A 10,524-nucleotide genomic window follows, 5' to 3' on the forward strand; every position below is an offset into this window, starting at 1 on the left:
CGCTGCCAGCCCTGGTCGTTCCTCCGGGTCTTGGGGGGTTGGGGGGCGTCCGTGTCTCCGCCACGGTCTGTGCATGGAGGTGATTTGAAGGGCGGGGGGCGGAGAGGTTCGAACGCACCCGGCGGGGCGCCGCCCGGAGTTACCGGTCCCCACCAGACAGACCTTGCACCCGGATAGCGGTCCCGGCAGGAAGGCGGCCTCGGACCCGGTGGACCCGGCTCGGGCCCTGCGCCCAGGTGGGCAGGATAGCCACGCCCCGGAGTGATGGAGTGACGCGGGACTTGGTCAGCCAGACTTTGGGTGACCTCCTTCCTCCGCATCAGTTTCAAGGTCATTGAGCAGGAGTGGAGTCCAGCCTTTCCTGGTCTCCTGGGCTGTGTCATCAGTGGGGCCCGAGCGACAGCTTACCTTTGTGCACTACTTTACAAGTCGCAAGGCTCGACATTTACTGTGGTTTGGAGCCTCGCCATGACTCGTGGGCTTCCTCCCCGACTGTGAGGATTTACAGGGAATGGGAGTGCTGAAGGGTGCACGGTGGGCTGGGTGCTCATTGGCTCCTGTTCCATTGGACGCACATGGTTGTGGAGTCTGCAGGCCACGCCTTTCACCCACAGCGCAATAAAACGCGATTCCTTCCTTGTTCTCTCTTCAAACATGGATGTGAGCCTTGCTCCAGGAGCCGTGGAACTGCCCCCAAAGTATTGGAACCTTAAATGTAAAGGCATTTGCTAACCGTTTGGGGGAGGTGCTTGTCGTAGAAACTGTTTCCTCCTGGAGATGGAGGTGAATCCACCCCTTTTCCTTGAGCAATTCCCCCTTCTGCCCGAGGAGCCGGTGGGAGTGGAAGTGTTCGTGAGAGTTTGGATGAAGGGCCATGGGCAGCTGGGTTATTGCTTTTCCTTTTGTTCTTCCTCCTTAGGACCAGCTTTCTCCACGGGCGCTGCCATTCCCACCCCTGTGGCCCCACTCCACGACGGCCACTTCTCCCTCTTCCCCCCTTTTCCGGTCTCCCGCACTCCCGTGCCCTCCTCCTGGGCTGCTTCCCGGAGCTCCCCCGTTACCTCTCCCTCAGGTCCCCGCCCGCAGCTCACCATGGGCGAGTCTCCCTCCAGGAAAGGGGGAGGAGGGACCAGGACCTGAGTTGCATAGTGGCTGTCTGGATGGGCTTAGGAGCCTATTTGAGGGACCTTCCTGCCCCTATGTTGGGGCTGTGCTATCTTTCCAAGCCCCTGTGACGGCCCGCCCTTCCCCTGCCACTCCGTCAGGAGACCCCAGTATGGAGGAGCACCTGGCTGTCATGTATGAGAGACTGAGACAAGAGGTAAGTCAATTCAAAAGGGACCTTCATCCACCTGGTGGGAATGCAGGTGACCTTGGAAATAGAGGGTTAGTCAACTGGATTCTTTCTTGGAACCACAAGGCAAGCATAGAAACATGTTACAGACATTTCCCAAGTAGAAGATAATCCTCGGTTTGGATTAAGGGAAGTTATACATGGCATGGAAATGACCTTTCACTCAGAGGGAAGGAGGCACTAAAAATAGAAAACGGAGAAATAGGATCATCGCTCCTTTCCCACTGGTGATGCCTTCTTCTCCCACCAGCTCCCCACTCTCTTCCTTCACTCCCATGACTATTCTCTCTACTCCTCGGATGTGGAGTTCATCAACGAGATCCTGCGCATACGCACCAAGTGAGTCCGTGCTAGGGAAGATGCCAGGCTGCTGCTCTACATCTGCTTCCCATTTCTCATGCGGCTTGGCTTTCTGGTTCTGCATGAGATTTCTTTCCCATCCCTTCTTCTCAGGGGCCGGACGTGGTATATCCTGTCGCTGACCCTCTGCCGCTTCCTGGCCTGGAACTATTTTGCACAAGTTCAGTTGGAGGTTCTGCAGTTGACCCGCCACCCTGAGAACTGGACCCTGCAAGCCCGCTGGCGGCTGGTGGGGCTGCCCATCCACATGCTCTTTCTGCGTTTCTACAAGCGTGACAAGGAAGAGCTTTACCGGTAAGGGGCTGAGGAGGGACCCCACCACCACCCACTTTCCACACGTTCCGTTTCAGGACTGGTGGTCTGGTCTCCTGGATAGCCCTTCCTCTCCCTGCCTTCACTGAGGTTCCTTGAGGGCAGGGGTCTTGGTTTAGTCTCCTTTACTGTAACAGAACTGGGACCGAGTACATGAGAGAACCTCTGAACTCAGCTTGTTCATGTGTATCACCTGGCACATAGGTAGGAATTCAAATACTTACTGAATGAAAACTCCTGCCTCATAAGGTGAGCCTCACACCCTTAGGTAAAGTACTTGGTAAATTTCTGGCAAAGTAGGATCCCAAGAAATTGTTAGGCTTGCCCCCAATCAGCAGTTTGTGACGGGGTGCAACCTGGGCATCAGGATTTTTCAAAGTCCCCAGGTGATGTAATGCTAGTATGTAGCACAGTTAGGGGACTAGGAGTTTAAGCAAATGCTTGAATTGATCTTTGGGATCAGCCACCTTCCCCCTCAGCTCCTCTCCTTTCACCAGGACCTATGATGCCTATTCCACTTTCTACCTGAATTCCAGCGGCCTCATCTATCGCCACCGCCTAGACAAAGTGAGTCCCAGGGCGGGTGGGGTGGGCGGAGGGGCAGCACCCCTGCTAATGCAGTCACTTCCTCCCGGCAGCTGATGCCCTCACACTCACCCCCAGTGCCTGTGAAGAAGCTGCTTGTGGGAGCCCTGGTGATGCTGGGGCTGTCAGAGCCAGAACCCAACTTACACCTGTGACCCAAGGCCTCATCCAGGAACTGGGGTGGGGCAGCACTGAGAACTGCTACACACAAGAGGTGGGGTTGGCCAGTTTCTTCCCGCTCCTCCCCCTCCCTCCCTCCTTGCCATCTCATGCTGTGTAAAGCTGCTGTGTAATTTAACTTGTAAATAATAAAGTCTAAGTGAAAATATGAGATGGAATTTCCACATCACTTTCTCTAGCTTACAAAAGTTCTCACAAGCTTTATTCCAAAACTACTTTATTAACGGATATAAATAACGTGGAGAAGATGGAGCTGATGTGTTGTGTTTATGTTTCTTTTCTTTACCCTAGCTCTTCACGTGTCTTTCCTGTTTTTTTGGGCATTTTCTTGGCATGGGGATCTTCTAGCTCCTTGGCTTTATAATAGTGCGGTGCCACCTCCAGAAGCCAACTGCTCTCAATCTCCAATACCTAGAAGTGGGGAGAAGCCAGCAGTGATCCCATCTTCCCTAGATTCTCACGCGTGAGCTCAAAAAGGTTCTGCCCTGGCCGGCTTGGCTCAGTGGGGAGAGCGTCCGCCTGTGGACTGAAGGGTCCCGGGTTCGATTCTGATCAAGGGCACTTGCCTGGGTTGCAGGCTTAATCCCCAGTGCGGGGCGTGCAGGAGGCAGCCGATCAGTGATTCTCTCTCATCAAGGTTTCTCTCTCTCCCTTCCTCTCTGAAATCAATAAAAAGTATATTTAAAAAAGGTTCTTTCCCCTGTGGCTGCAGGAAGGCGCAGAGCTCTGCACTGCCTGCCTGAGGCTGGCACACCTCCACGTGTCACTCAGGCTCCCGAGTGGGCTCTCCCTGAAGGCCTGCATGGGAACGGTAAAGTACACTTGGGGCCGAGGCCACACCTGCTTTGCTCACCACCCTCCCCAGCACCGGCATCCGGACAGCAGCCTTCCAAAAGCTCACGGTGCGATGGCCAGATCTCCGAGGCCTGAGCCAGCATTAGGAAGGCGTCTTTCTAGCTTACCCTTCCTTAAACCAGTGGTTTCCCTGTTCCTCTGCCAGGCCCAGCGACTCGAACCTGGGTTTTGCTGGCCAGAGTACCACTGGTCTCTACAACCTCCACCCGCCAGGGCAGGGGGTGGAACCCTCACCTGTCGCATGAACTCCTTGGTGGTCAAAACAAGTTCATGGTAGAGCAGCCAGCGAGGCTGTTCCTCAAAGAGGGAGGAGTTGGGGTGAACGAACACTGTCTGCTGCTGTTTCACTGTGCGGTAGCCGCTGCGAGTCAACCGTGCTGTGTGGTAAAAGTAACCGGCAGTGACGGCCTAAGGAGCAGCCAGGAGAGACCCTCAATGGGAAGGCCAGACCCCAGGGACCCTCAGCCCTCGCCACCTTTTCAGTTTTAGTTCAGGCTTCTGGAGAACTAGGAAGGGAAGGGTGCGTGAAGAGCCCCGGGAGGAAACGGACCTTCCCCAGCTCAGGCGGGAGGGCTGCCCAGGCCTGGGGAAGCTGGCCCCTCGGAGCCCGGGGGCCGCGGGAGGAACGCTGACCTTGCGGACACGGATATAGTCCCCCTGGCAGGAACTGAGGCCAACTTCCACCCGCTCCAAGAGCCCCTCCAGCTGCTCTCGCACATCCCGGGCTCGGCGCATCGATCTGAACTGGACAAAGTTCTCATAGCACCACTGGGAAGAGTAACCACTCTCAGCCCACTGTGGAGAGGGTTAAGAAGGGGGTGAGTGTTTATAGGACCAGAGTCTCCCATGTCCCCCTCCTTCCCACTCTCCTGAGCCCAGCGACCTGTGTGTACACGTTTAGCAGAACCAGGTGGTCCCCCCCAGGGAGGAAGAAGTTGACACGGGCGTTGTCCGCGTGGACGACTTTGTCCTTGGGCCGGTAGAAGATGGAGTTGTTGACGGACAGCATGGCGGCCACTGTCAGGATCTCCTCTGAGCAGCTGTACCTGGGCAGAAAGCGAAAAAGCTTGTGAGCTCAAAGCGAGACGTAGGGACAGACACATGGCGGGAGTGACCATTGTGTGGGCTGTGTCCTCACATGGGGACCGCCCGGCAGCACAGGGCTAAGCACTCAGAGTAGCTAGATTTGGGGGCAGTGCCAGTAGCTCAGGGCTGTGATGACAGTTGCAGATGGACATCTGCAGAGGCAGGACAGGCCGCTGAGGAGGCAGAGGCAAGGTGTGCACTATGCATCGGGGAAAGACCGCTTCCTTTAGGCTCATGTGATGACCTCTGACCCAACCACGGCATTTAAAGGTGGTCCCTCCACAGCCACATCTAAATGCTCCAGTCTGAGCCTTAGGATGAGCAAGTCCCCAAACCAACCCTCACTCAGCACTCCTCACAGATGGAAAGTCTTCCACTTCCCTTCATGCCCCCAAACTTCCTACGTGTGTGTCAATCTTCCCCATTTCACATAATGACCAAGGACAGCAGTGTCTTACTGGCCCTTGTGGGCCTCACGGGGGGCAGGAAGAGTTCTCTAATAACTTGTTATTTGTTACAGAAGAATATGGTAGAGAGAAAAGGAGCAAAATAACCAAGATGGCCGGTGTGGCCAGTTTGTGGGTGGGGGCCTGGCCGGATGGGGGGACTCACTTCTCAGAAGCCAGGATCATTTTAGATAGCATGGGGTCCACTGGCAGCTCTGCCATCTTTCTACCAGACTAAGGAGAGGAAAGAGAGAGGGTTGAGCCGGTCCTCCCTCAGGTGTCCCTGTCCTCCTGCCCGTCCACGGCCTCCCCCTCACCGTGGTGAGCTCCCCAAGGTGGTTGAGGGCTCCCAGAGCATACAGCTGCTCCAACGCCAGCAGCAGGGTCTCATACGGGGGAGGGTCCAGGAAGTCAAAGTGCATGAGGTCATGGATCCCTGCAGAGAAGTGAGGGCAGAATAGAGTCCCTTTACTAGGACCAGTGACTCCAGCCCGGCCTCTCGGGAGGCCCGGGGACCCCAATCACCTAGGCCCATGGTCAGCAAACTGCGGCTTGCGAGCCACATGTGGCTCTTTGGCCCCTTGAGTGTGGCTCCTCCACAAGATACCACGTGCAGGCGCGCACATACAGTGCGATTGAAACTTCGTGGCCCATGCGCAGAAGTCGGTATTTTGTGGAAGAACCACACTAGGGGCCAAAGAGCCGCATGTGGCTCGCAAGCCACGGTTTGCCGAGCCGCAGTTTGCCGACCACTGACCTAGGCTCTTGAGCAGCAACACCACATTGCCCAGGCTGGTCCTCTGGATCTCGGGCACCGTGGTTTCCTCCAGCTCGTGCTGATAGGCCCAGGCGGTGTACAGGCGGAAGCACTTCCCGGCCGCCACCCGGCCAGCCCGGCCCGCTCGCTGATTGGCTGAGGCCTGGAAGGAAGGAAAGACAGGCCGGCTGACAACTGGGTGAGGGAAAGAGAAAGGGCAGTGTTTATGCAAGGAATCTAGGAGGCTGTGGTTCCGTCCTAAGCCCCGCCGGCTTCTGAGTAGGGCCTGCCTGTGGGTCCATTCTGCCTCCCGCTCCACCATGGAGACCCCCTGGAGCCCGGGCTGACCTTGCTGCAGGGTGTGACCGTGAGTGACTCCATGCCTGTGCGAGGGTTGTAGCTCTTCTGCTTACAGAACCCTGGATCCAGCACGTAAATGATGCCCTCGATGGTGAGTGAAGTCTCGGCGATGTTGGTTGCCACAACCACCTGAGTGAGAGGCTGTGGGTCACTCAGAGACCCCAACCTTCCAGCTATGTAGGAAGAGGAATCCGGGGAGATTTGGAGTAGACAGCAGGGGCAGATAAGGGCAGGAGCTGAGGGAATTCGTGTCCAGTCCCAGGGGGACAGGCTGGGAGGACGGTGAGGGGCAGCGGGGCTCAGCAAGGGCATGACATAGAAAGGAAGTGGAGAAGAGGTTGAGGTTTCAGAGCTGGGAGATGGGGCCGCCTGGTCCGTGGCATCCGGAATGGTCCTTTTAAAACGCACCTCCCATCACTCCCCTGGCCACCGCTTCCCATCCTGCTGGAGAGTTACAGCCACGCCCGCTCGGCGCGAGCCCTCATGACCTTGTCTCCTCTCAGGGTCCCAGCCTGGCTCCCTCCTCATCCAGTTCAAGCCTCTGCCTCACTTTCACTTGACTGGAGAGGGGAGGCCTTCCCTACACACCCAGGAAAGTTCCCGCCGAGCCGCACGCCCCTGCTGCGCCGTGTCTCCTCCCGGCACTGTCTCCTAACTTACCCCACTGGGAGCTCTCGAGGCCAGGACTCTGTCTCACCGTATCCCACCCCCAGAACAGAACCTGCGAGAACCCGTTCGATATTTGATGAAAGTTAAACTTTGTTCAAAATCCTGTGGCTGCCATTCAGTCTAAAGTCCAAACTCGTGCACCTGCCACCCGAGGCCTCCCTAACCTAGTCCAGATGTGGTTTCGCCCTGTCTCCCACTGCTTCTCACGAACCTTCCACTGAACCTTGCACTCTGACCTCAATCGCACCTTAAGCCTTCCTCGGACATCCCTGCATTCTTACAGGTGCAGACAAATTCCCACTCCCGCCTGCGTCCGTGTCCTCTCTCCAGAGCCGGCACTGGAGCCCCCAGCACCACAGGGTGGTGGAGCACAGGTTTCTGCAGCTCTCACCTTGCGTGCCCCGGGGGGCGTGGGCTGGAAGATGCGGGCCTGCATGTCGGAGGGCAGGTTGGCGTAGATGGGCAGCACCAGCAGCTCCCGGATCTTGGAGCCCAGGCGGCGGCAGCGGTCCTGGAGCATCTCGCAGGCAGCCTCGATCTCCTCCTGGATTTGGGGGGAGAGCAGCAGGGACCGATCACAGAGGCCGCCCTGGACCTGCCGGCCCCGTCTTCTCTGGGACCCCCTTACCTGCCCCGTCAGGAACACCAGGACGTCCCCGGGGGGCTGCGTCACGTGGATCTGCAGCACAGACACGACACAGGCTTCCAGGTAGTCGGCCTCCGGAGCCTGGCGAGGAGGCACAGGCAGGCACTTGCTCAGGCAGCCTCGTCCTCCCCCTCCACACGCTCCGCCCGTCCCCTGCGGACTCTCCATCCACCCTGCCCTCCCGGCCTCATGCCTCACACTTCAGCCCATCCTCGGGGAGCACCTTGGTATAGAAGATGTCAACTGGAAACCTGCGTCCAGGGATCCGGAAGACGGGGGCGTCATCAAAGAAGGTGGAAAAGCGGGCAGTGTCCAGTGTGGCCGAAGCCACCAGGACCTTGAGCTCAGGTCGGAAGCGAGCCACATCTTTGATCAATCCAAAGAGAATGTCCGTGTGCAAGGTCCGCTCGTGAGCCTCATCCACCATCACCACGCTGGGGGAACAGGGAGCAGTGAGCGAGAAGAGCAGGCCATGCAGGCGTGGACGTGGGGTCCCCCGGATGAAGGGCAGCTAGAGACAGAGTCCAAGGGTGAATGTGGGATGAGGGGCTCCAGGAAAGGGAATCGCCGTGAAGTAAGACCAGCAGAGAGGGGGGGAGACCAGGCTCTATGGCCCGCAGCCTCTCAGTGGGAAAACAGCAGCTTCCAAGACCTGGGGTTGGAGGGCGGGGCCAAGATGAGCCAGACCTCCCTGTGGGTCTGAGTCAAAAGTCTGCTGCAGTCACAGAAGCGGGAAGTGAGGGCAAGGCCTCTTCCCGTCAGGCTGGCTGGGCGGGCGGCGGACTGTGCCATCACGATGCCCAAAGCCAGCAGCTCCCAGACTCCTGGGACTGGTGAGCCTTCCAGCCCGACCTAGCGGCTCTGCAGACTTCTAGGCCTCCTCCTGAACCAGCTATTCTGTGCACTTTCTTTCTCCTTGTTTTAGTCTTTGGGTTTCTGGTGGCAACCAAGCCTGTAGGAGCTCATGCCCCACCTCAACTCTTTGCATGAACCCTGGCCGGATGGGGAAGCCCCGGTCATTTCCCGCTGGGGTTGATGGGAAAGTCCTGCACCCCAAACGCTCTGGCACCGGCTGGCCTTCCGTGGGCTCTGAGAGCGTTTTGGAAGGGGTGTAAAATGTCAAGTCTTATTTGTCCTATGGCTGCACTCTGACCTTCTAGGACCAGAACTTCGCACCCTCTTGCTCAGCTGGCCTGACCCCACCCGCATCCCACGCATGAGCCTTCTGCCCTCAGCACGTTACTACCCGCCCCTGCGGGTCAGCGCAGCACTGAGACCCACTCATGAGCAACCTGCGGTCTCGCCTCCACGGCGCCTTGGTCCTGATCTGAGTCTCCTCTCCTGTGACACCCCGTGGCTCCTAGATGTGCTCTCTGGGGTCCCCTAAAACAAATGTGTCCCTAGCCGGTTTGGCTCAGTGGATAGAGCATTGGCCTGTGGACCGAAGGGTCCCAGGTTCGATTCCAGTCAAGGGCATGTACATGCCTGGGTTGTGGGCTCGGTCCAACGTGCAGGAGGCAGCCAATCAATGATTCCCTCTCATCATTGATATTTCTATCTCTCTCTTCCTCTCCCTTCCTCTCTGAAATCAATAAAAATATACTAAAAAAAAAAATTTGGCTCAGTGGATAGAGCATTGGCCTGTGGACCGAAGGGTCCCCCCAGGTTCGCCAGTCAAGGGCATGTACATGCCTGGGTTGTGGGCTCGGTCCAACGTGCAGGAGGCAGCCAATCAATGATTCCCTCTCATCATTGATATTTCTATCTCTCTCTTCCTCTCCCTTCCTCTCTGAAATCAATAAAAATATACTAAAAAAAAAAAAGGCCAAGTCTGGCCCCTCTCCCATGTGGCAGCGGGACCAGGGTGTCTCCTTGAGTGTCTCCCCTGGAAGCTGAAACCCTAAGTTCCTTCGCGTGGTCTTCAGCCTTTCAACGCCCCCGCACTCCACCCTCCATCCTGTTTCTAACCTCTGGGAACAGCTGCAGCCGGAGGGAGGGGCTTTCTCTGCAGTTCCTCTAACCTCCAGCCCATCACTATGGAACCCGGAGGTCAGCTCTGGGCTGCCGGGGTCACCAAGGTTCAAGGACTGGCCATGGCCAGAGGGACAGGTGAGAAGAAAGGAGAGAAAGGCCAGAGCTAAGGACGCCCAGGAAGGCGCCGAGGGGAGGAGGGCGCAGAGCGGGGGAGGGAAGGCGCTGGCTCTCCTGTGGGAGACAGGCCGGGCCTACCTGTAGCTCGCCAGGTCGGGCTCCGAGAGGAACTCGCGGAGCAGCATGCCGTCGGTCATGTAGCGGAGGACCGTCCGCTCTGACGTGCAGTCCTCAAAGCGGATGCTGTAGCCCACCTGCGAGGCCATCAGCGTGCAAAGTGGGCTGGTGCTCTCTGAAGGGAGTGTCGGGCCAGGCAACGAGGCCGGCGCCCAGACATGCGGTGCGGGGCCCTCAGGGCCGTGTGGGTTGAATCCCAGACCCCTGGGCTCCCCTCACCCGTCAGTCCCTCCAGAGCTCACCTCATTCCCCAGCTTCACGCCCATCTCCCGAGCGACTCGGGCGGCCACACTCATGGCGGCCACTCTCCTGGGCTGGGTGCAGGCGATCTTCAGACCCTTCTTTGTATAACCCTGAATGACAGAGAACGCTGAGCTCCTCCCTGGCCAGTAACTCAGCTTGGTGGGAGTATTGCTCTGACACACCCAGGCTGTGGGTTTGATCCCCGGTCAGGGCACATACAAGAATCAACCAATGATGCAGAAATAAGTGGAACAACAAATCAGTGTTTCTCTCTCTCTCTAAGCAATAAACAAAAAAGGAAAAAGAAGAGGTCCTCCCTTTGTTAAATATAGCACTGGCACCTAAGACAATTCAGAGAAAACAGTCGTAAATGCAGGGTAAAGGCGGGGATGGGGTGGGGGTG

At 57.5% G+C, this 10,524-nt stretch overlaps 2 protein-coding genes across 2 annotated transcripts in view; one reads left to right on the plus strand and one right to left on the minus strand.

Annotated features, from left to right (window-relative positions):
- Positions 1 to 762: 762 nt before the first annotated feature.
- Positions 763 to 2,942, plus strand: LOC102242530 (chromosome unknown open reading frame, human C6orf136). Its single transcript, XM_005863263.2, has 6 exons — positions 763 to 783; positions 920 to 1,321; positions 1,605 to 1,693; positions 1,808 to 2,008; positions 2,524 to 2,593; positions 2,665 to 2,942. Exons 1-6 carry the CDS (start codon positions 778 to 780, stop codon positions 2,764 to 2,766), a joined length of 870 nt encoding a protein of 289 aa, XP_005863325.1. The 5' UTR covers positions 763 to 777; the 3' UTR covers positions 2,767 to 2,942.
- A 32-nt stretch (positions 2,943 to 2,974) lies between these two features.
- Positions 2,975 to 10,524, minus strand: part of DHX16 (DEAH (Asp-Glu-Ala-His) box polypeptide 16) — a gene marked incomplete at its 5' end in the record, with an annotated part of 15,419 nt that continues 7,869 nt past the window's right edge. Inside the window, 13 exons of the mRNA XM_005863274.2 lie at positions 2,975 to 3,202; positions 3,881 to 4,054; positions 4,280 to 4,441; positions 4,530 to 4,692; positions 5,345 to 5,412; positions 5,496 to 5,614; positions 5,936 to 6,098; positions 6,284 to 6,424; positions 7,356 to 7,508; positions 7,593 to 7,691; positions 7,834 to 8,044; positions 9,840 to 9,955; positions 10,121 to 10,231. Of these exons, the coding sequence (XP_005863336.1) occupies positions 3,074 to 3,202; positions 3,881 to 4,054; positions 4,280 to 4,441; positions 4,530 to 4,692; positions 5,345 to 5,412; positions 5,496 to 5,614; positions 5,936 to 6,098; positions 6,284 to 6,424; positions 7,356 to 7,508; positions 7,593 to 7,691; positions 7,834 to 8,044; positions 9,840 to 9,955; positions 10,121 to 10,231 (1,809 nt within the window). The remainder of the gene's footprint in view (positions 3,203 to 3,880; positions 4,055 to 4,279; positions 4,442 to 4,529; positions 4,693 to 5,344; positions 5,413 to 5,495; positions 5,615 to 5,935; positions 6,099 to 6,283; positions 6,425 to 7,355; positions 7,509 to 7,592; positions 7,692 to 7,833; positions 8,045 to 9,839; positions 9,956 to 10,120; positions 10,232 to 10,524) is intronic.

The sequence above is a fragment of the Myotis brandtii genome, unplaced genomic scaffold (assembly GCF_000412655.1).
Source record: "Myotis brandtii unplaced genomic scaffold, ASM41265v1 scaffold1750, whole genome shotgun sequence".
Taxonomy (NCBI): Eukaryota; Metazoa; Chordata; class Mammalia; order Chiroptera; family Vespertilionidae; genus Myotis; species Myotis brandtii.